The sequence below is a fragment of the Caretta caretta genome, chromosome 3 (genome assembly GCF_965140235.1).
Source record: "Caretta caretta isolate rCarCar2 chromosome 3, rCarCar1.hap1, whole genome shotgun sequence".
In the NCBI taxonomy this organism is placed as follows: domain Eukaryota; kingdom Metazoa; phylum Chordata; order Testudines; family Cheloniidae; genus Caretta; species Caretta caretta.
In genome coordinates this window covers 57,400,932-57,424,888 of record NC_134208.1, presented here as the reverse complement: position 1 = coordinate 57,424,888, position 23,957 = coordinate 57,400,932, and the positions used below count along the sequence as shown (strand labels likewise).

The window sequence follows — 23,957 nt, the reverse complement described above, 5'->3', positions numbered from 1 at the left end:
AATCTGTGACTTGTTTGGAAAAAATCTTTTAACAGCTATTGGAATTTCTGCCTTATGGTGGCAGCTGTTGCCTTGGTGAAAAGTCACAGGGTGAAATCCTGATCCTGTTGAAGACAGTGGCAAAACTCCCACTGACTTAGTAGTCAGGATTTTACCTCAGTAAATGGATTCCTATCTTGCAGTGGCAAAGATTGTGAATAGTTTCTATTCTGTTTTTTTCACAGAAAGTTTGAAGGAGGGCTAATGCATATAGTCAGTAGTCACACACACCACGGACACGAACAATGTAACATCACAGCTGCTTTAGTTCACAGTATTAAGACCAGCACTACGGCATTTCTGGAGACAAATGAAAGGTTACAGCTTGTGAACAACTATAACTATTAACAGACTTCTGCATAGGACAAAATGTTCTTCAATTTGTTTATAAAATGCTCCAATTAATAGGGATTGAGTGTGGTAAAGGAACTTGGCTGTTGGTGTCATTAGTGCATAGTCCGGTAACAATATGAAGGCTGACAAGCAGATCCTGCCCGACAGTGGCTGCACCCACAGTAGCATCAGCGTCCATATTACCAAAATTAATCACATACAGAATTCACACACTGAGCTCCTCAGGGTTCACTGGTTTAACTTTGTAGGGGTTCCCACAGTGCATTCTTTCTTAGGGACTCTTGGCTGGCTGGTTCTTGCTCACATGCTCAGGGTCTAACTGATCACCATATATGGGGTTGGGAAGGAATTTTCACCCAAGTCAGATAGGCAGTAACCTGGGGTGGGGGTTTGGGTTGCCTTCCTCTGCAGCCTGGGGGTGTAGGTCACTTGCCAGGATTATCTGGGTATATCTCAATCATTTCTCTGCCATTGTGAGGGGCCTCAGACATGGTGCACTTCAGTCCCTCCTATTCTCTGCCTGTGGCTCGTAATAGTCTAATCTTCTGAGGGCTGTGATACTTTCGTCTACTTCTGGTTGTTGGGTTTTGTGTGGGTGCTGGGGAGATTGGTGGCCTGTCATATACAGGAGGTCAGACTAGATGATCTAATGGTCCCTCCTGACTTTAAACTCTCACTCTGTGAATTATTGTGTGTGTTCAAGTCCTATTAGAAAGAAATTCCCTGGCAGACCACTGCTAGTGGCACTTTGCCAACAGTGACCACCACCACCCTTCAAAAAAGTCCCATTATGTGTCACTGAACTACAAAGTTCACCAGTTACGCTAAGTCAAAAAGACTGAAACCTCAGAATAATGGGAAGCTACATAAACCCTGTCTCTGCAGTTACTACAGCATAGAAGCTATTTGCAGTTGTTCACTTTCCTCCCATAAATGAAGCTTTTTCTAGCCATTGCACTTGTAACTTCTTGAGCATTCAGTAAAGGAAAGAAATACCAGAGGGCCTGGTTCTGCACAAAGTGAAGTCTGAAGAGAATTTTGTCATTGACTTAAATAGGACCAGAAGCAGATACTACATATCATCACTCTTCTGTGTTTTTGTTTTCAGGAATGTCACCGGCGGAGGCTGCTGACACTGCATTGAATTATATGAAAACCAGGGTGGGTGGATTAGGAGGTGTCATAGTTGTCAGCAATTCAGGGGACTGGGCAGCAAGATTCTCCACCAAGCAGATGTCTTGGGCTACAGTGAAGGATGACCAATTGCAGTATGGCATTTACACTGGGGAGATACATACGAGCTCTGTATGCAATTCTGGGGATGAAGAAAAGTGGACAGTACAGCAGGACAAAGATCTCAGTCTTCACGGGGTGCAGTAAAAATTGACGTTATCTTTCTGAAAAGATTTATCCTCTATTAAATGTTCCCAGAATGCACCACATTTTACAAGCAAACTGAAAGAGGTACTGGACTTAAAGATAATGGATGTGGATATGGTGATCGTTTTCAATGTCTCTAGAAAGCACCAGGGCTGGTATCCTCTTTTCAAAAACCAGATAGAGTACAGGTGTGTAAAAGGGCGTCCCCTCATGTCTGGGCCTAGCGCAGATGGCTCTCTTCTAGCACCCTCTGCCGACAGTTGCGCCAGCCCTGTAGCGGTCTGCCTCTTCTTGTGACTCAGCCTCTCCAGCCAGGTTCCATCCCTTCTAGGGTAGTGAAGTCCAACAGATATTCTAATGTCCTTACGAAAGGTCTTCAGCCCTGATTCTGGCCCCCTGTGGTCCTTAGAGCTGCTTATCTCAGGGCTGTCAAAAGTCCTTTTCCACTTATATCAGGGGCTTCATGCCACCTTCCCTGATGGCCAGCAGGGGAACACAGGTCCTCCCCCTACACTAGGTTCCAGTCCAAGGACCCTACAACCAGCAGCCAAAGTCTACCATGTCAGACTCCTTACTGCTGCCTCTTTGGACTTCTTCCTACCAAGTCTGTCAGCAGACCTCTCTCACAACCTCTATAAATTTACCCTCCTTTCAGGGTCAGAACTTCCCCCTGGAATCTGCCAGTAAATCTCATACCAAGTGTACAATTTAACCCATCTTCACTTTTCATGCCTCCTAAGTTTCCCTTATACAGTCCCTCAGTTAACCACCTGCCAGGGCTCTCTTTCAGGAAGTCCAGATCCTGTCTTTTATCAGAGCTCAGCCCATTGAAGCTTGTTTGGTCCTAGTGGCTGTACTGTGTCTCACCTGGCCTCTTGCTAGACTTCTCTACCCATAAGAGGGTCCCAGGGCCAACCTTCTTCCTAGACTTCCTCCTCAACCCTCAGGGTCTTGCTATTCTCTTGTACCTGAGGAGTGAATGCAGAATTCTTCTCTCTCCCTGAAGGTTCCCTCTTTCTTTTTCTTTCTGCTTCCTTTTTTATGGTGCAGCAGCCTCCACCTATGAGGCTATGACTGCCACCTACAGCAGTTTTTGTATAAGCAAAATCTATATCCTCTCACCCAGTACTGTATCCTTAAAAATCAAAGAAATTCTTTTTTAATACTACCCCACTTTCCAATCGTTTCAGACTATATTCTTTCACCTTGGGTGCGTCTCAGTTCTTCATATAGATTTTTTCTTTTTATGTAACTGCCCTTGCATTGCCACAGCAGATGCTTAACTGTTTCTTGGACTATAGGTGTCCATAACCCATTTTGTGCTTGTTTAGTAAATATAAATTACCATTCAGGTCAGAGTGACCTGTTAGCCCTCTAAATGTATAGCTACTTCACTTCTTCTATCATAGCTATTAAGTATACCAATATCATCAAGTTTAGGACATTTGTGATAGGACCCTTGTCCTTTTTTTCTCTTGGGTTCATAGTTCTTGACATTCCTTCTTAAGTTCTCTCTTAACCAAACTTTTGAAGTCCTGTATACTCAGAGGGCTCTTTATGTCAATCTCATTTTAAGGCATTTTTCACTGCTTTATCTGCCATTTTGGTGCCCAGTATCCCAGCAAGCACCAGAATCCACAATATTATGATAGGTATACCCAATTGTACTCTCTTTAGTTAAGAATAATTGATTGAACCAGTGCTGCTTTCCGAGGCTTCCTTTCTAATCACCATTATACTTGATATACCTGTCATAATGGCCACAAAATTGCATAGTCTCATAGGTCTCTTAATTCCAGATTCAGAGATACAAAAGTCCCTTCCAAAGCTGTGTTCTCATCTCTAGAGCAGTCAGTATAGATTTGGCAATGCTGACCCCATTTGCCATGTATAAACTCATAAATTATAGCCGTCGTATTTGATAGTCCTGCTCTTACCTTTGTTGTATCATATAATTTCAAATCCACACCTGGAGAGACAACCATCCAGCTACAGGTTGATTTCCCATGACTAAGATTTTTATTTCTTCCAGACCTTCCTTTTAACCCACCTTTTGACCCTGTTTTCAGGTGGGAGTTTGTGCCTACTTAATTCCCAACTGTCTCGTATATTTGTTTAGTACTCTTATCTTTGCTAGTTCCATTAACCTTCGCTGAAAAGGTTAAATCTAACAATTTCTACCTAAATTTATAGGCATTTCTTGGGTTGCTACCTGCAGCACACACGAGAGATTCCAGAGTTGTGATACTTGCACAACATGTGATTCCCAGAGCTTCGCTTGGATCTTGGGCTCTGACTTAAAAAAAATTTTTTTTAAGTGTTGTTTTAGAATTTGATTTAAAGTCTTGGTATCCATAATCTGTAAATGGTCTTATTAATGCCCTTTACAGCATCAACAGTTTGTTCTTATCTGCACCCCGAGTTGTTCCCAGCAATACTTGTAAGCAGATTCATCCTATCTTTATAGTTAATTCTGATATCACCATTATACTTGATATACCATATATCTGTAACCCTTCCAAGTTAGTTTATTGAACATAACTCCTAAGAATGTAACATTTTGAACTACCTGATTTTTTCTGAAAAGAGAGAGAGGTTCCATTCTTCCCCAGTCTTCCTTTTTGGTGAAGATCTTGCCCTTTTTGTTTGGGCAAGTGAGAACCTAAATCCCCAAGTATCTCCCCATTCTGAAATTCCCAAGTGCCTCATTGGTTCTCTCCACAGCTATCTTAAGTCTTCTATATTTGGCCCATATATCACAGTCATCCGCAAATAGACCAATACCTATTCCTGCCTGTATACTCCCCGGGAGAGCATTAATAATAATATTAAACACTGTTGGGCTGATAACACTCCCCTGTAAAATGCCATTAGTAAATTTATAAATATTTGACAAACTGCCCCCCCCCCCGACTTGCATGGTTCTACCACTTAAGCAATCTCTTATCCACCAAAACGTTGTTCCTCTTACTTCAACTGCGGCTAGTTTATACATCAAGCTTCCCTCCATAGCATGTCATACGTTTTTCGGTGTTCAAAAAGACAGCTATCAAAATCTGGTTTGTATTTGTTTCTAATCTTACAATATGATCAATTATGCATCTTCCTTTCCAGAAACCACTTTGTACACGGTTTATAATTTCACTTTTTCCAAGTACACTACTAATCTCTCATTTATCAGTCTTTTCATAATGTTGCCCACACAGGATGTCAGGGCAATAGATCCATATGCATGAGGTCTTTGCATAATTTGCCAGGTTTTCCTATCAATATAACTCCCGCTTAATTCCATTCTGCTGCCAGTATTCCTTTTCCCCATATTCTATAATTCAGTAAAACAAGTGCTCTTCCAGTAGGTGCTTAAGCATTGCCTTACATATGTTATCCTTACTTGGGATAGTGCATTTTTACTTTTGCCTGTAGCTTTTTTGAGTTCCTGTATGCTGAAATTTTCATTCAGTACATCATCTTTATATTCTACCCTGTCATGTAAGAGCTCACAATTTTCTTCAGCAAACATTTTTTGTTCACCAAACTCCTTTCTTTGATTTTTATCACTACTAACTTTTTGGAACTCTCTTGCTAAAATATTCATTTTTCCTAAGTTAGAAATGTCAACTTTATCATTTACTATAAGACCACGTATAAATTTTTGTTTTTACTCCATATCCCATTCATTCTTTTAAATTGTTTATTTCTCTCTGAAACCTTGGAATCGTTGTTCATTTTCCCACAATACTTTCTCCAGCTCTCTTGCATTTTTAATTCTTTGCACCACTGCTTTACATCTTTTATAGTTCATTAAGTCCTTGCTATTCATTGTACTTTTTGCTTGTTTGTATATATTTCTTTAATTGTTGCTTGACAACCTTCGTTCCACTAGGGAACTGGATATCTGAGTTTCTGGCAGTTTGGTGTCTTACATATAGCTAGGTTGGCTGCTGTTACAACTCCCTTTATTGTATTATCATGAAATTCCTCTAGATTATCACTTATACAATTGGATATTAGATATTCAGCACATTTACTGTTAGAGTCCCCAGTTTGCCTTTCTAAGGCTCTAGGTAGGAATTTCTTCAGTGTTTTCAACATTACCTTGGCCTCTTTATAGATTTCCCAGCTGCATTTACATTCTATATTGCTTGTTGCAATTCTCAGATCTAAACATACAAAGGCTCTATCCACAGAATTAAACCTACTAGGTGCTCCAGTATCGAGCAATACCAGGCTGTGCAGTTCAATGAATTGTTCCAGGCATTTGTCATTATAATCAGTTTTCCTGCTTCCTCATAATTCATTATGGCTATTAAAATCTCCACAAATAATATCCAGGCCTTTGACACCCTTAACTAACTCTTCCAATTCTAGATTGTCTAGGTTTTTTTTTAGATGGGTTGTGAATCTTAGTGGTTTGTATAAAGGCAGTGCTATTCTGCAGAGGAATCTCAACAGCATTGTACTCAAAACTTACATTCTGTACATCTATGTCAATGTAACTAAGACCTTCCTTTAGAGCAGGAAGCGTCTTTATAGTTGTAGTTATTTCTCTGTCATGTCAGATTATATCGTATCCTGGAAGTCTAAACATAAGTTCTCACTAACCATGTTTCTTGTACATGTATCACATCAAGGATTTTTTTTTTCATTTAAAGTTTCCTTTAATACCTGACCATGTGTTATTAAACTACGTACCAGCAAAAAAAAATAAAATAAAAAAATTAGAAACACATTGCTTAAACTGCATTACTGTACCTTCATTTAAAATTGCATCAGTGTGTTCTATTGAGAGATGGCCTATATGTAAATACTGTTTTGCTACTTTTGGTATTCTTTCAGTCTTCTTTCCTGTCTGTAAAGTGCAATTATTCACTTCTGTCATAAATGCTATAAATTTCTCATTGTACTACTTGTAGGCATCTTCATCTGTCCCTCTTCCCCCCCCCCCCCCCCTTATATTATCTTTCTGCCCTGGTGTTACGTGGTATTGTACTAATAGCACTCTTCCCTCAGTGGCATTTTCCCCCTTCTCCACATTCCACGCTGAATGTGTTTTAGAACTTCCACACAGAATATTTTATTTTTCTGCTCCAGACTTCCTGCATTTATAATCACCACTCATTTCCTTCCCCAGCTGGGCTTCATCTTTAATTAAGCCTAACCTACCCTCCTGGTGCAACCAGGTAGGTTGAAAGAAAAAGAGGACTTTTGGCACCTTAGAGACGAACAAATTTATTTGAGCATAAGCTTTCGTGAGCTACAACTCACTTTCAGAGACAGGATGGGGTATATACTTCATTGCAGGGCAGTAGCCATGTGTAAGTTTCTGCAGACTCCCAGTTAACATGCCTCAATGCTGTGCTAAAAAAGAAGCCATGAGTCATGACAAGAGAGTAGTTCATCTCCATCCCCAGTCTCGGAGACTGCCAGTACCATTGATGATGAAGTGAACACCTAACCACTAAAAACTGAGTTTTGACCACCTTTGAACACCCATCATACGGGTAACAACTGTTGGTTACTGCCAACTAAGTTTCTAAATACAATAGAAGCGTAAAAGCCTACCTTATTAGGCACCAGTTCCCAGACACTTTGCGGGAGGGGGAAAGAGAGAGAATGATGCAAAGGAACTGTAGTTCCCTGGTTTGGGGAAAAGCTAACAATAAGGAGCTTTAATTTACTTAATTCACACATGGTAAACCTGGAATTTAAAAAAAAAGAATCCACACTCTAAAACATTATACTTGTAGTTTGAACTGGGGGAATAACATTTTTGCAGTACTATGATAAAGATGAAAACGAAGCCTCATTAATAGTAAACATAACAGCATGCAATCTTCACTGCCTAGATAAGAAGTTGATAGGTACCCTTATCAATACATAGATGAGAAATTCATGATGATTAGCAGGAAAGTAGTTCTCTGAAGCAGTGAATTCATAAAAGCAGATTGTGCCACCACAAATGCAATTGTTTCTGTTAACAAACCTCCCTGATACAATGCTCATGCTTATTTGTACTGTGTCTAAAGCACTTGGTAAAGTTGGAAGGGCTTTAGACCACAGCGTTATCTTTACCTTGTTCCTACATAATTTTACCATATTAATCTGTTTGACAGTGTTTTTGTGAAGGAAAATAATCTTTTAGTAAGATTCTTTCATAACAAACCTTTATGTGATAATTTTTTCTATTAGCCACACCTATTGTGTATTATTACTGTATAATTTAATAACCAGTACATCTTTAGCCACTGCTATGACCCGTACTTTTTGTGAAATTAGATCAACTAATAGTATGGTAGCAAACATGTTCCCTTAAAAAATAACCACAATAAAAATAACACATCCTATGCTTTTTTTTAAAATTCTCTATGTCCATATCCTATCTACAGTAAGCAAGCCATGATGCTGAAGTGGCTTATACAGAATGGTAGGGTTGCCAATAGTATTTAGTATCCTTGGCACTTTAACCCCCATCTCAATAGGAGTTACAGATGAGTGGGGTCTAGTGGCATGTGGACAATTATGGGCCAAGGGTAGATATTCTTATGTACCAAATGTAATCTTGGAGCACTGATATACTTATTTGCTTGCGGGAGAGTATAGAATATCCCTGGGCATTATCAGCTGCTTGTGCAATTACAAAGGAGTTTAAGATGAGTCTGTTACAAGTCTAACCCTGTAGAAGCCCTTCTGTGGAAGCTCTATGGAGCTCTGCAGATTTAGGAGGAGCTCTGCTAGACTCAGCAACACTCCACCATCACCTTGACTGTACTACTTCATTTTCAGATTTTTAATTAAGAAGAAACAATTTTGTGGAGCAGTATAGGGCTAGATTGTGACTTGGGCAACATGCCTATGCATGGGAGTAGAGAGGAATAACAACTCAGCCCTACATTACATGCCAAGGTTACATTTTGATCAGAGCTGCCATCTTAGAGAGGCTTTCCCAACTTTCCAGCCCATGGCCTTGGGGTGGAGAACACCAGAGATCTCCAGAGAACACAGGTCATTTAAAGTGCTGCAATGTGATGAACATCTGTCATGTGTAATTCATTCTCCCTCATTCCTCCCCTAGTGGAGGAAGTGTATGTGCAGTGAAGTGTTTTGATAGGGTTTTTAAAATATGTTGTGTGCTTAGATTACAGAAGGAAAGGTTGAAGAAGTGTAGCTTGCATTTGGAATGAAAGGGGGTGAGGTTTGGGATGGTCCTTAGACTGAGGAACAAACTCCACGCTATTCAAGGTTGACCCTGGAGAAAGCTCTCTCTCCTGCACAGACAAGGTTCACACTTGTGGTAGGAAGCTCTATTGTGCCTGATGAGTACAGTTGTTGACCACAGCCCTCATTCTGGAGCTTCAGACAATTAGGCTCAATTTAGGCAATTTTTAGTAGCCAAGCATTTCCAGTTTCCCTTCAACCCCAGTCCCTTCCTCACAGTCTCTTCTGCATCTCCTAGCATCCATCCTTGTGCCCAGTGTGCTGATCCAGGCTTTCTCCATTGGAGCTGGATTGCACCATCAAGCTGGTTGTAACTGGGCACCCAAACTGCTTCCTGGGCTGATCTCCCAGCTTTCATGTCACTCTAGTGTGGGAATGTTGACACTGCGCACTAAGCCCAGCCTCTGGCTCTGGTTTGAGCCCACGTACAAATTTGTGTGACTTGGGGCAGCAAGCACTCAGGACCCGGGTCCTGGGACCCTGCTGGGGAGGGGGGTGGTTCAGTGTCCAAGTCTCATTGTGACTCAGGTCAAAGCCCTGTCATTTTGCAGTGCAAACGCAGCCCAAACCACAGACCTCAGTCAGAAGGTCTGTCTAATGCAGTGTGGACATGTAAGAAGGCTGTGAGACCCGGGTCCAGCAATGGTAAGCTTTACAATGCACCATGGACACTCAAGCCTGGGCTTGGAAACACTGAGTCCACAAGCCGGGGTCCCACAGATCTGGGTTTACAATGCAGTGTAGACCTACCCTATGTGGCCTCTTGAACCACCAGCAGCACTAGAACATGGACCTGGGGCTTTCTTCAAGCCAACCAATTGGTCTGGATCTGACCAGGTGTTCCATAACTAATCACCTATCTGTAAGGGGACTGTTGCCCCCTTACTAACATTCAGTGGGGGAGTTTTAGTTGCTAGCTCCCAGTACTAAAAGGGGGACAGGTCAATGTGGAATCAAAACCCTGAGACTGACAGACCCTAGGAACAATGGGGAGAGGTCAATGCTCCTGAATGACAGGGCAGGCTGGCTAATCAGGGAGTCAGGAGGCCAGGGAGGTCCCGTCCTCTGTGTGAGCTGGAATTGCCTGGGTCAGACAGAGTGGGGCCAAGCTAAGGAGAAAGCAGGGGCCCAAGCTAAGCTGGGGAGCAGAGCTGGGCCAGATCCAGAGAGAGCAGACCCTGTCCTGGGAGCAGAGCTGCAGCCCCAAAGCCAGAGGCACAGCCCAGAGAGAGCAGACGTGCCCTGGGAGCAGAGCTGCAGCAAGCAGAGCCAGAGGGGCCAGAAAAGCAGCCCAGGAAGCAGGTCAGTGCTGGGAGCAGAGTCACAGAAATAGCCTGCAGAGCAGACCCGTCCTGGGAGCAGAGCTGTAGCAACCAGAGCCAGAGGGGCCAGAGAAGCAGCCAAGGGAGCTGGAGGCAGAACAGCAGCCATGCTGAGGCAGAGTGGAGCTAAGACAGAGTGGAGCTGGAGCTGGAGCTGGGGCCGGAGCAGTCTGGAGCCGGGTGTCATGAGCAGCTGAGGAGAGCGAGGGGGGACCCTGGGCAGTGGGCCCAGCACAGGGAGATGCCTCAGCCAAGAGGCTCTGCAGGCCAGACTTGGAGGGTGATTGGTAACCCCGACAGGGCGGGGGCAACGCTGGGAAGAAGGGCCCTGCCACCTAGAGCCTGAGAGCGTGTGGCCACCACCAGAGCGAATGTCCAACCCACAGCATCCCTGCAGCACAGCCAGAGCCTGAGAAGGAGGCCTGGGACTTACAAGGGACAGACTGTGAACTGCCCTGACATTCCAGAGACACTGTTTGTGATGTTCCCTGCCGCAGAGCGGGGTGATGTGTTTCCTTTAACCTTTCCTATTTTCCCTTATTCTTTTTAAAATTAATTGTTGATAAAATAACTTGCATTTGCTTCAAATTGTATGTAATGATCAGTGGGTCAGAGAAGTGCCCAGTTCAGAGAGAGTACCCCGGAGTGGGGACACCCTAGCCCCTGTCCTAGGAGACCACAGCAGGGTTGTCGGTTGAGCTCCCCAGGAATCCTGGGCCCAGCCTTGTTGGGGTTACGAGGACTCTGCTAGACAGGAGAGTCGAAGGGGAGTCCTCAAGGGCAGGGAGGCCACTGAGTAAAGGAAGTGGGAGCGAGGACTCAGATCCTTTCGCTAGCCCACTTCACCGGGCAGAAGCCAGGAAAGTTCCTCACAACAGCAGGACAGTTCCCCCGCTTACATATCTCCACTAGAACAGAGCTACACTCCTCTCTGAAGCAACATTCCCCTCTTCTAATGGGAAGGGAGCTGGCAGCAGGAAGTCGGGAGTAGGGCTTCCTGTTAGCTCTCTAGTAAATCAGGGCTCTGGGGATGGAGAGGCCAATGCCTCCTCTCTTCCCACCCCCTAATCATCGAGCATTTGTGGGGATGTAGGCCTAGTCATCTGACAGCAGTGCTGCTGGCAATGTGGAGTGTGGGCTCAGCAGTGGGCTGCCTGCTTCTTGAGTCTGGACACACAACTGCATTGCCTGCTCAAATCTCCCCCTTAGCTCCAGACGTACACAATCCTTTGTTCAGGGCTGTACCCGTAGACACTATCTGGTCTTTGATGATTATGATTAAGAGTCTTCATAGTCACAGGTTTCCTGCCCCAAAGAGGTTCCATTCTGAAAAAACAACGTAGAAATAAAAGATCATAGGAGGTAACAAAAAAGCAGCGCAAGAAACCAGTGAGATTGAATGTGTTTTGTTACGTCCATCAGTAATCTTTCCAATTTGTTGAGTTTGGGGTTTGATTTTTTTTAGTTACTCATAAGTTAATTCTTCTTTGGAGGGGAAGTAAAAGAGATCCTGGGTGTGAATTTCAGTCTCCCAGATGTGATTTCCAAATGACATTGAAACAGATCTTGGCACAATCTCAATGGCACTGGCTATTTTGTTTGCTTCTCCCCTGATATTCTTCTATAATAAATACTTGCTGTCGGTGAAATTTCAAATCTTGGTTACACCAGAATAAATCAACAGTACTGCCACTGAAGTCTAATAATCATGCCAATGGAAGTGAAATCAGACTTGGGCCCGCATGCTCAAGGTCAGGCTTTTCAGAAGAATTGGTCTACCCCATATTGCTGAGAGATATAAGATAGGTAGGTGGGAAAGTATGCTGTAAAAAAAGAGTGCTAAATTAAGCCCACTCTACCCACAGATGTGTGGAAAACAGCAAACTGTGTAATCACAGGCATTGTCACAGAGACCCAGAAGAGTAGTTAATGCACTAGGAAATAAGTAAATCCATAAAAGGGAAGGGAAATAAATGGCAGTGGACCTCACAAAAAAAGCAGGATCAAGGATATGGGGATGAGCAAAGAGGCAGGCTACATCAGCCTGGCACCAAGATTGCAGATATATTAGGGGCTTGCTCAGGGTATATCTACCTTGCCAGTGAAGGTGTGACTACAGCTCAGATAGGCCTACTGTGCAAACTTTAATCTAAATGTAACCCTTCTGCCCGTCAGAGTTGGCAGCAACAAGGGCCGGGTTCAATATCTAGGGGATCCATTCCAATAACACAATGCAAACCGGCTCGAGCCCCCACCCAGTGACCTGGGACAAATATATACCACCCCCTCTGGGCGCCTCCAAGAGGCAATACTTCCCCTCTCGCAAGCACATAGTCTGAGTGTAGCAAAAAGCCTTTTAATAACAGAGAGAAACAATGTGGCATTATGTTTGGGAAACACCACCAACAGGATTCATAACACAACCTATGAGCAAAAAACCCACCCCAAGCAAATTGGGGCATGCCCTTTTCCCTTTGGTTCTTGAGTCCAGCAACCCCAAATCACCCAAAGTCCCAAAAGTCCAATGCCCCAAAAGTCTCTGTCCCTGGTCAGGGCAGCCCCAGAGTTCGAAAGTTTATCTGCGGAGCTTTACCTCCCAACCTGGGTGGAAATGGGACGGGGGTAAGAGGCACCTTACATGATCTGAAGCTGACCGCTCCATAGCAGCGCTCCGCTCCGCCAGCCGCCCCACTAACTCCTTCGCTCAGCTGCGCTCCGCTCCGCCAGCCGCCCCACGAACTCCTTCACTCAGCTCCACGGCCCACAAGCAGCTCCTGCCATCCACAAACTGCTCCACCAGCCGGTCCGCAAGGCACTCCAGCCGGCCCGCCAACTGCTCCACAATATATCTTCAGGCTCCCCCACTACTTAACACAACACTCAGTGATTTCAGCTCTTAGGTGAATTCAGCTTGTAGTAGGGGAGCCCCAGTGCTGGTGCACTGTCAGCCCAAAATGAGCTCAGCAGCCTATAACTAGACTTCTAATGAAATCAAAATTAGCTCTGATATTCCACAGTGGAGAGAGGAGGAAGTGCAATTAGCATGTAAGGCCCTCACCAAAGGGCCCATGCCACCAAGTATTAATACTTGTCCCCAGCCTCTCTCCAGTCACACAGTTTTGGAACCCATGACCCTTGCCTAGCTACTTAGTTGATGGTGAATCCCTCCATCATAACAAAAGGCCACGTACAGTTCCAAGCACAGTTCCCATAATCAGGGTAATAACAATTTATTCTTCCTGCCCCAATAACAGAGACACTGGGGATCCCACAGCAGCCAAAGTGACCATTTGGGCAGCTATGGTCTCATTCTAGGCGTGGTGGGTGTGCCTATGCAAATGAGATCAGCCCCTGAAGTTCTTTTCCACAACTTGCCACACTTCACCACCAGATGTCAGGGTGGAGCTCATCCTGACACTGCTTACATAGATAGCCTCCATAACAATAGTTTTGTAGTTGTGGTGACACAGGCTAGCAAACTGAGTATGTTCCCGGGCTCCCTTGTGGACTTGTACCTGGGAGCTTCGCTTGTGCTAAAGCCCAGCCTGCCATGTCTAGGCTACTTTTGTTACCTGTGCTAGCTAAACTAAAGCTAGTGTGGGTACGTCCACCTCATCTTCATCTGTAATACAGACATACCCTCACAGCAGGCAGAGTCCTGCCCCTCACAGTGTGTGTAACAGTGTAGACATACAAAGTAAGGGGGAGGAGAATCTCATTTTCCCTCCCACTGCACTCAGTAGTCTCATCCACCAGCGCACCGGGGACATGCAAACACCCAGCACTTATGTAAATTAGCTTACTAGAGCTAGTGCTGGCCTTGAGTTATTTTTCACCAGTTTCACAGGGTAGAATTCCTGCCCTTTGTCAATCAAAATTCTCCATTTTCAGGGCTTCTGGGTTTCTTACAGTCCCTGAGTAGCTACTTTTCTGCTGAGAACATTATAATGGTCTAATGTATCAGGCTGCATGCTAGCTTGTGAGCGCTATACTTTTGACCTTTTTTTGCTAGTGCTTTACTACAACTTAAACCATGTAATGCATGGTAGCATGTAGCTCATTAAAAACATATCTGCTGCCAAACATAATGGCCATGTTCTGTTTTGTCTTCTTAGCAACATAACAGCCTGTCTGCTTCTCAGCACAGATCATCATGAACACATCACTCCCATGCACGTCTCTAGACCGGCTCCTCATTGAACATAGAGATCAATTAAAGGTCTCTGTCCTGATGTTCAAAGCCCTAGTTACCTAATCCTCCAGCCATGACCTACTACAACCACTATGTTACACTGGAACCATTACATTGTTGACAAGAGACCCTGCCGGGTGCAGGAGAAAGGGCTTTCACAGGCACTGAACCCAGATTATGGAACTCATTCCTGAAGTGATCAGAATGTCTGAAGAATATGCACATGTGCACACACCAAGAGTTTTGGAATAATTACAATAAAATCCGCATAAACCAAGCTATTTTTCCTACAAATTAGGAAGGAAGAGAGTGTGCAACCCCCTGATCCATGCATAGAGGGTTCTCCACATGGAAAAGAGGATTTGAGCAGGGGGTTGGACTATGACCTCTTGAGGTCCCTTCCAACCCTGATATTCTATGATTCTATGATTAGGTGTCATCCATACTGTGACCCAAGGACCCCTTGAGGCCAACTGGCAGAGGGCATGTGGGGTGCACAGGGTTTTACAGGGATCCCCTGGCATAGATATCTGCATAACAGTTCATAGAAGGGATATGGGTGTCTACTGATAGACAATAGCCCATTGGTTGTCGTAATTGAAAAATGTATGTACAGATAATATTTAAGGAGTTATACCTCTATACTAAAATTTATGTTCTTAAGGTCTTGGATTTAAGGCAGATCACCAGGCAGTGACATACCTCAGAAATGTTCCTTTCCAGCAGGAGGTAACAGACCCCTATCTCCCTCTCTAGTCATTGTGCATTATATGCCTCCCAGTGTATGCCTGCTTGCATACTGAGCCACAGGCAAATAAGAAATCTCCAAGATGAAACAAACAGTGCGGAGGGGGTATTCCTGTTTATGAATCAAGACAAAGGATTGTTCTGGTATATCTTGGGGGTGCAAGAAAACACAAGGGAGGCAAGAGGACAGTGTGTCTGTCTCATGAAAGGAGGGTCACAGCCAAATCTGACTGTAAAGCACTGCAAGGTTTTTGGGTGAGCAATACTTCGTTAGACATGTGTGTTAAGCAGATCGGTGATCTGAGGTGGAATTGATAATCTGGGTGTACCGTTGCTTTGGAAACAATGAATCTGTGAATACTGCAAGTGTCCACTGGACATAGGGCTGGACACTCCAGGGAGACACTTGAAGGGCTCAAGGCTGCCAATTGCTAACCTATAGAGAGACAGGAGGGTCTGCGAGGCCTAGTGGACAGTGTCTGATTTGCCTCAGGCTGATGGAATTGGGGAGTTGACCACCCACACCCCAGCAGGCACAGACAAGGCTTCCTCCTGCTAATAGCAGATGGTTGAAAGGTGCCTCAGAACCCTAGGTACCGCCAGGAAGCATTGCACATATGGATGGAGGAGGTGGGATTGGCTGGATGGGAGAAAACTAGCAATACACTGTTTCCTTCCTTCCTGATGTCCTGCCTTGTAGAAGATGTTAATAATAATAACCACAGCCCTACTGTTCCAAAAAGGCTGTGCAAGTGGTGTCCAGTATTAAACAAATCTGAAACCTCAAGTCCAAGTGCACAAGATGATCTACATTAACTAATCTTTACAACTCCTCCCTGAGGTAGCTCAATTTTATCATCACTATTTTACAGATGGGGAAACAGATGCAGGGAGATTAAATAATTTGCCAGAGACCCCACAGGACATGAGCAGCAGATTCAGAATTAGAATTCTGAGTTCCTGGCTTCCATAGTCCTAAATTCTGTTCACTAGACTACGCGACTTCTATTGAAAATGCTCAGACAAGTAGCTCTTGATGCATCAAAGGAAACAGTAACTCGTAAATTATCAACGAGTTGCACAGTGGTTTAGTTGCACAATTTCCATTATTTGTGTGTGCCTCATACTTTTGGTAATTACTGTATATTTATAATAAAACCCAATTATAGCCTGAGGCATATTACAGGCTTTTTTTTTATTTAATTAGAAATAAAGAAGCTTAGTTATGATACAGGCTCTTGTCAGTTTGAGAGCAGCAAACATATTTCTTCAAAGCAACTTTTTCTACAGTTGGGTTACAAAGACTACGTTTAGTCCTAAACCACAGTAACTCTCACCTCTTTCTATTTTTTTGTTCAAATTAGAAGTTGGAGAAAGGGACAGTTCCTGTGGATCCAATTTTCAAATGTAAATGCCTTAACGAGGTCACTGAATTCCACATTTGGCTACTCAGATTGGCTCACCTGGAATAGGCAATTACGCATTTAAATGCTGAATTGAGTAAGTACAAGGAGGAAGATTTGGATGCATCCATATTTGAAAATGAGGCTCCCAGTATCCAAGATTACACAGAGTCATTGCCAATGATTAGTGACAGATTATCATCATTTTTGTGCATTCTAGATATCCAGTTGAGGCTAAAGAAGGCCAGTCATTCCTACTTAAATGGAGTATGTAAAACATGTCAGGCGAAACCTGGGAAGACTGTATTTTTGTTTTTAAAATAGGCTGGGTTTTTTTTTAAACAATATTCCCCCCACCCTTGTTTGTTACTTGATGCAGTAGCACAATGTAATTTGTCCGAGAGCCAAAACTGGAGACATGCTGAATATGTGAATACTAAGGAAGTGGTTTCCTTAGCAATAACAGGCTTGTGAAAGTCAAAACTTCCTTTCCTCCTCATGTGACCTTTTTCAAAGCAATTCAGATAAGGTACAATAGAATTGAATTCCAAGCACCCACAGCATAAATTGCTAAACAATGATTCTCCAAGTAGCCAAATTACTTCAGCTTTTTCTTAAGGGGAACTTGCCTTTTATTTACAGATTTCTAGTTACTTTTAATTTTCTTCTGAAATCAAAATAGCCAAAGCATACAAATAAATGTGCAAGAAGCTACCAAATACCAGCTCTTGCTGCTAAGCACCAAATACAAAACTTTTGTTAAACACAAAATTCTAAATCTTTCCTGTTGAGAAGCAAGGATCATATAGAACCTCTACCAACCAGTATTAGCGGCTGAACCTCCATGAGTTTAATTTCTATTATCAATAGCATTTTATTCAGAAGTAAATAAGCTTTGTGCAGGGACCTAAGTGGGAGATGGACTCCACCTCACCCCACCACCAGGCTGCAGCTGCTGTTCCAACCTGGAATACTTGTTACAGACCATCGCATCACTAAACAAAGAGAGAGAGGATCTCAGCCCAGGAAATGCTAATTATAGCTACAAGCATTTATATAGTGCCTCCTGTCCAAGGATCCCAAGACATGAATAATGGATTAAGCCTGAACTCCCTGTTGAGGTAGGGAAGTATTATTATCCTCATTTCACAGAAAGGGAAACAAAGTTGTTACTTGTCCAAAGGTCATAAAGGAAGTCCTGTTAGAGCATGTCCTGACTGTAGCAAAACTCATGAAAGAGAGAGATGCTTGGCTATCACAAATATAAAGCGGGTTTTTTAATTTGGCTGTTAGATGGAGAATGTAGTTCTCCCTGGCTCTCTAGTTCGTAGGCTAACTAACGACAGCCTATCCCGCCTAAGGTCTCCCTATGAAATGGCCTGCAATTTACAGTCATGGAGGGGATTAATGAATACACTGAAATGACCTCCATCTTGCATTTTTGCCAGAGGGCTTTCCCTCCCCTTCCAGGCTTTAGAAACCCTGCCAAATGGGGGTGGAGTGTCTCAGGGACAAGCCTATAAAAGGTAGGTCAGCAGAGGTAAATGTTTTGAAGCCAGTCCCATTGTATAAGATGGAAGAGTGAGCAGGGGACAATCCATCTGAAGATTTCTGTACGGAATTGTGGGGAGGAGGAGACAGAGATCCATGCTTTAGCCACACAATGCCCAGCTCAAGCATGGATGATGGGGAAGTAGGCAAGCCCACTGCTCCATAAGGATTTGATTCATAGTTGCATGGTGGTGTCTTTGTACCAGTTACACCAGCACAGAGAAGCCATAGGGGGGATATAAGGCTCTCCTGGTGAGTACTACTGAACAGGGGACCTTTCCACCAAGCACATAATCTGGTGGTCCAAGCCTGCCACATGAGCACTCAATGCAGAGAGCTTTCTGGGGTAGGCAAAGAGCATGAGGAGGAAGCACAAGTTAGAATCACAGAAATCAGAAATATAGCGCTGGAAGGGATCTCAGAACGTGATCCACTCCATCCCCTTGCAGTGAGGCAGGACCAAGGGCTGCTCTCAGAATTTCCCTAACCTGCATAAGTGCAAAACTGGCCCCCAGAGGCATAAAATACAAAGGCACAAGACACCTTCGCTGGCTCCTTGCATTATCCCTACTAGTGGTACAGGGAGTTACTGGGCTCAATATAGGGGTAACTGCGTGAAATGCTATGGACTGTGATATACAGGCAGTCAGACTAGATTCTCTAATGGTCCCTCTGGCCTTAAAAAACTATGAATCTATGAACCAAAATGTTTACAAAGTGGAAGCAGGCAAGCTACTCACTCTCGTTAAGATGGGATGGCAAAATGTGGTGGGGCACCTGAATTGCCGCTCATCACAGTTCAAATCTAAGGAAAGCAATTGGGAGGCTGTGTAAAATAATGAGGTGAGGCCTTTGTGGGGACCTCTGTTATAAGGATATCCCATTATTTCCTCTGCTTGCCGATAGGGTTAATGGCAGGGTTGTGGGAAGAGGGGTGTTGGTGAGGGAAGGGGACTTCAGTCCAACTTCAAGAGCCTTGTGTGAACCTGGGCTGTGGCTTGCGATGGAAAATGGACACTGAAACCTGGCTCAGTTCAAGTGGCCTCTGTGTTCCTTATGAAAATTTTTCATAGCCCTGCCCAGGTCACTTCTATTTCTAACTCCTATGAAAATGTCACTAGCACTTTTATATATTTCTTCCAAAGACTGATGGATTAGCAGCATAGCACTGTTCTTCTGCTTGTTATTGACTGCATCCAGAACAGCAGTTCTTCAGTGAACAGGGAGTGCTGCAAGACCTGGGACATGTTCTTCCTAGACAAGCTTATTATGCATGAGTTTTTCGCACATGAATTTCAGTGTGTTTTTTCTAACGTTTGAAATGACATAACTGATCTGTGAATAAAAACACAAGTTAATTAAAGCATTTCACCAATAAAACTCTGAAAGAGATTTAAGAGGAATTCAGTGTAATGTTACATTTATTTATTATTGAGGTGCAGGTCACAGCTCTATAGTTAAAATCACACAGCGTTTTTAATGTGGATATGAAATATATATACCAGGGGGTCCTTTGAAGTGAGAGCAGTGCAGCATGTGATTGGATAGGCCAATGAGTAGAGGCGGAGGAGTGAGACGGGTTGAGTCACCCATTCTAGCTGTGTGTGGGGCCCAACTTCAAAACATTTGCAGGCTTCCAATGGCTGGTGAGATGAAGGCAGCTGGGAGACTAAGAGAGGTAGCTAGCTAACTGGTGAGTATATCTGGGACACTTCTGTCTTATTGCTGTTGATTACCTTTGCGGGACAAAAGAGGAGCACTTTCTTTGCTTGGAACTTGCCACTGAGTTTGGTAGGACTCCGGGCTGGTTGCTGCATTGGCTGTGTTTTGGAATCTAGGCTTGGTTGCTGACTGGGCTAAGGTGTTCTGAAGTTAGGCGTATTAGCACCTGCTTTCTAGCAGTGAGTCCTTGGAAGTGAGAGCAGTGTAGCTTGTGATTGGATAGGACAGCAATTAGAGGTGGCTGAGTGAGAGGGGTTGAGTCACCCATTCCAGCTGTGTGTGGATCCTAGTTTTCAAAACTAGGCAGGCTGCCAGTGACTGGTATGACAAAGGCAGCTGGGAGACTAAAGCAGTTAACTAGCTGTGTTCGCTAGCAGAAGAAGGCAGGGAGGTAGGGTTGTTTGTCATTTTTTCTTTCCTTATCTTGCAGGTACTCCACAAGGAAAACCAGCATGTCACCAACACCGCTGCTAGCTCCTCCTCTCCCTGCACCTGTGGTGGCCTCCGTCAGACAGTCATCCTGACCCTTGAGCAGAGGCAACAAGTAACTGTGGCTAGTGCATTGGCTCTGCCTCCACCTCCTGACTCACCTCAGTGGACAGTCTGCAAAGCAGGCAGCGGAAAGCGCTGGGACTCCAGCAGCGAGGAAGGAGAAGCAGCCCTATGTAGCAGGGGTGGAGGGGAGAGGGAGGAGGCTCAGCCAGTTGCTCTCAGGGAGAGATGCTGCCTCCTTGCTCCTGGGCATCCTAGCAAGAGGCATCCTGAGAAATCTGGGGGACGGAGCACGTGACCCCACGTGTCCCCCATGCATCGCCTCTGGTCTGGAGGCTTCCATACCGGCCCTGGTCTTGCTGGGAATGCAGGCTGCATGTCACTGCCAATGAAAGCCATGCAGGGGAACCACCCTGTGTGAGAGGTGTCTGTTGGTGGAGTCCCCTAGGAAGCAGATAAGAGAGGTGCAGGAGGAGGTGACTTGCCTGTGTAACATGAGGACTTCACTAACAGGACACACATGGAGACATCTGGGATGGAGGATGCTGGCTGACTATAGATGACTACAGCAGAACCAAAGGAGGAACTGACTGCTGGCCACCTCGGGGAGTAGACAGCACTTTACCCCCCCACCCAGGTCCCCCGTTCATCGAGGTGAAAAACCACTCTTCTGTACCAGAAACAGAAGGCGATGAGCAGACCCCACTTGCTGAGGAGAAAGATCCACTCGCCCCCAAGGCTTGAAAGCTCAAGACCACCACACCCTAGAGGTGGAGACATAGTGAGTTGATGGTGAGGGACTCTCTTCTGAGGGAAATGGAGGCATCCATCTCCCAACCTGACATGATATCCTGGGAGGTGTGCTGCCTGCCTGGAGCTTGCATCTGAGACATTATGAGAAGGTTGCTGAGGCTCATCCTTCCCTCTGATCACTACCCTATGCTGCTCATCCACATGGGCACTAAGGGTCAGACCTGGCGGTATCATGAGCAGATCAGCAGTGACTACAAGGTTCTGGGATCAAGGGCGGAGGAGTTGAGGATGGAAAGGAGCAAAACCTGCACCACCAAGGACATGCACTCCTGAAGATGAATTCACGGCTGAATAGATGGTGTCAATGTGAGCTTCCTCAACCACAGGATGCTGTTCCAGGAAGAAGGTGTTCTGGAAGGAGATGGGGTCCATCTGACCAAGAAAGGAAAGATAATCTTGATGCATGGACTTGCCAACCTAGTGAGGAGAGTTTTAAACTAGGTTCAAAGGGGGCAGGTAGCAAAAACCACAGGTAAAAGTATACAAAAAGACAACTTTAACAGAGAGTTAGATTTGGGGAGGGGGACACGGAAAATTACAATAGAGTCATAGGAACCACTAAGGGGAAATCAGTGAGGGAATCTGATCAACATCTTACATATCTATACACAAATGCAAGGAGTATGGGGAATAAATAGGAAGAACTGACAGTAGTAGTACATAAGCTGAATTATGACTTAATTGGCATCACAGAGACTTGGTGGGATAAATCTCATGACTGGAATATTGGTATGGGGGGTAGCTTGTTCAGAAAGGACAGGCAGGGTAAAAAAGGAGGAGACATTTCATTATACATCAAGAACATATACACTTGTGCTGAGGTCCAGAAGCAGGTGGGAGACAGACCAGTTTAGACTCTGAGGTAAAAAATAAAAAGATAAAAGAGGTAACCTCATGGGAGGAGTCTACCATAGACCACCAAATCAGGAAGAAGAGGTGAACGGGGCATTTTTAGAACAAATAACAGAAATATCCAAAACACAAGACCTGGTAGTAAAGCGAGATTTCAACTATTGAGACATCTGTTGAAAAAGTAATATAGCAAAAAACACAATCTCCAATAAGGTCTTGCAACGTATTGGGGATACCTTTTTGTTCCAGAAAGTGGAAGAAGTAATCGGTAGACAGCCATTTTAGACTTAATTCTGACTAAGAGGGAGGAATTGGTTGCGGATCTGAAGGTGGAAGGCAATTTGGGTGAAAGTGATCATGAAATGAGAGATTTAATGATTATAATGAAAGGAAGGAGTCAGAACACACAGACTTCAAAAAAGTAGACTTTAGCAAACTCAGAGAACTGGTAAGTAAGGTCTGAGGGGGCGAAAATGTAAGGGATAAAGCAGTTCAGGAGAAATGGCAGTTTCTCAAGGATATATTAAAGGCATAACTGCAAACTATCCTGATGTGAAGAAAAGATAGGAAGAATAGAAAGATGCCAATATGGCTCCATCAGGAGCTCTTTAGTGAGGTGAAAATCAAAAAGGAACCCTACAAAATGTCTAAATGTGGAAGAATTAGTAGTAGAATTGAGCAGGTGTCCTTTGCTCTGTTATTTGATAGGATAGATAATATGTTCAGGATATAAGGGCATTTCCACTTTTGTCCAGATGTGTTTTTGTTTGTTTGGGTTTTTTTTTCCTCTTTGTTCTAACATAGTTCAGTTTTACAAATGCTCCCATAGGCCATGGTCAGTGAGGCAAGATACAGCGAAAATGCATTCAGAATATTTTGAAAAATGACAAATAGTATCCTTTATAGGTAATTTGGCTTAAAACATACCATAGAAACTTTTGTCATGTTCTTTATCGTGTTTAACTGGAACATATTTCAACAAGGTTGGTTTTTTCAGAATGTTTGTTGATATGATTCAATTAATAAACTAGATTTCAAGTTCTATGCCTGTTATAAAATGATCAGTAGTAAAGTCATTTTCACAGAGCTGCTTTTTGCATATTATCCTTCCATTGACTGGATTCATTGGTATATCTTTATTTGTCTCAGACACTAAGGATATCAGTGATCTAATATAAACTGCATTGCCTGACGGTCAGAGCCTGTCATTTTAAGTTACTTTCCCAGCAACCCATTCACATACTTACTAAAAAAATATAGATATTATACTATTGAGCTGGTTGCAGGGCCAGTCAGAGGGGGGGGCCATTTGGCCTGGGCCTCAAGCTCAAAGGGGGCCTCAAATTTAGACACTGGTTAATTTTTTGGCATTTGATGAGTTTCACAACTTGTTTTTACGCGCATCCCTATTGGACCAAAATGTGACACACACTCTCAGCTTAGAGCTGCAAATTTAATCAAATAAGAGATGTGATTTGGTAAAAGACATTTTTTTTTGTTAACTGATATAGATTTTGTCATATTAAAGAGTTTAAAATGTTCATAAATATTAATAAAAATATATTGGTTCTGATGGCACAAGATTAGACCATGATGAACGTGTCCTCTCAGATCAGCTGATTATTTAAACAAACCACTACTAGTGGCTGGTGCTGGATCAAGTACGTGTTGAAAGGTAGAGAATTGTTACTTTTTAGTGTCTTTATAGTTTTATGTCTAGTTGACTAAGGAATTATTTATGTGTGAGAATTCCTCATTATTATCTTCATATGGTAGCTAAAAGAGGTGACTGGTTGTTGAACCCTAGCTTGGTAGTTTGGCCCTCATCATAGGCTTTCAAAGTCTATAGGCCCAGATGCAAGGTGAAAATTTGTG

At 43.7% G+C, this 23,957-nt stretch overlaps 1 protein-coding gene and 1 long non-coding RNA gene across 4 annotated transcripts in view; one reads left to right on the top strand and one right to left on the bottom strand.

Annotated features, from left to right (window-relative positions):
* ASRGL1 (asparaginase and isoaspartyl peptidase 1) overlaps positions 1 to 23,143 on the top strand; it is a 57,124-nt gene extending 33,981 nt beyond the window's left edge. Inside the window, exon 7 of one of the 2 annotated variants that reach the window (XM_048845991.2) lies at positions 20,356 to 23,143. In XM_048845991.2, coding sequence (XP_048701948.1) covers positions 20,356 to 20,399 — 44 coding nt within the window. In that variant the 3' untranslated portion in view covers positions 20,400 to 23,143. Of the gene's footprint in view, positions 1 to 1,501; positions 6,503 to 20,355 lie in introns of those variants that run through there. The other variant, XM_048845990.2, reaches the window with a different exon arrangement.
* Positions 1 to 23,957, bottom strand: part of LOC125634782 (uncharacterized) — a 51,306-nt gene that overhangs the window by 15,362 nt on the left and 11,987 nt on the right. The window contains exon 3 of one of the 2 annotated variants that reach the window (XR_007356057.2): positions 21,515 to 21,602. The exons of the other annotated variant lie outside the window; for it this stretch is intronic. This is a non-coding gene — a long non-coding RNA (uncharacterized LOC125634782). Of the gene's footprint in view, positions 1 to 21,514; positions 21,603 to 23,957 lie in introns of those variants that run through there. 2 annotated transcript variants of the gene reach the window in all.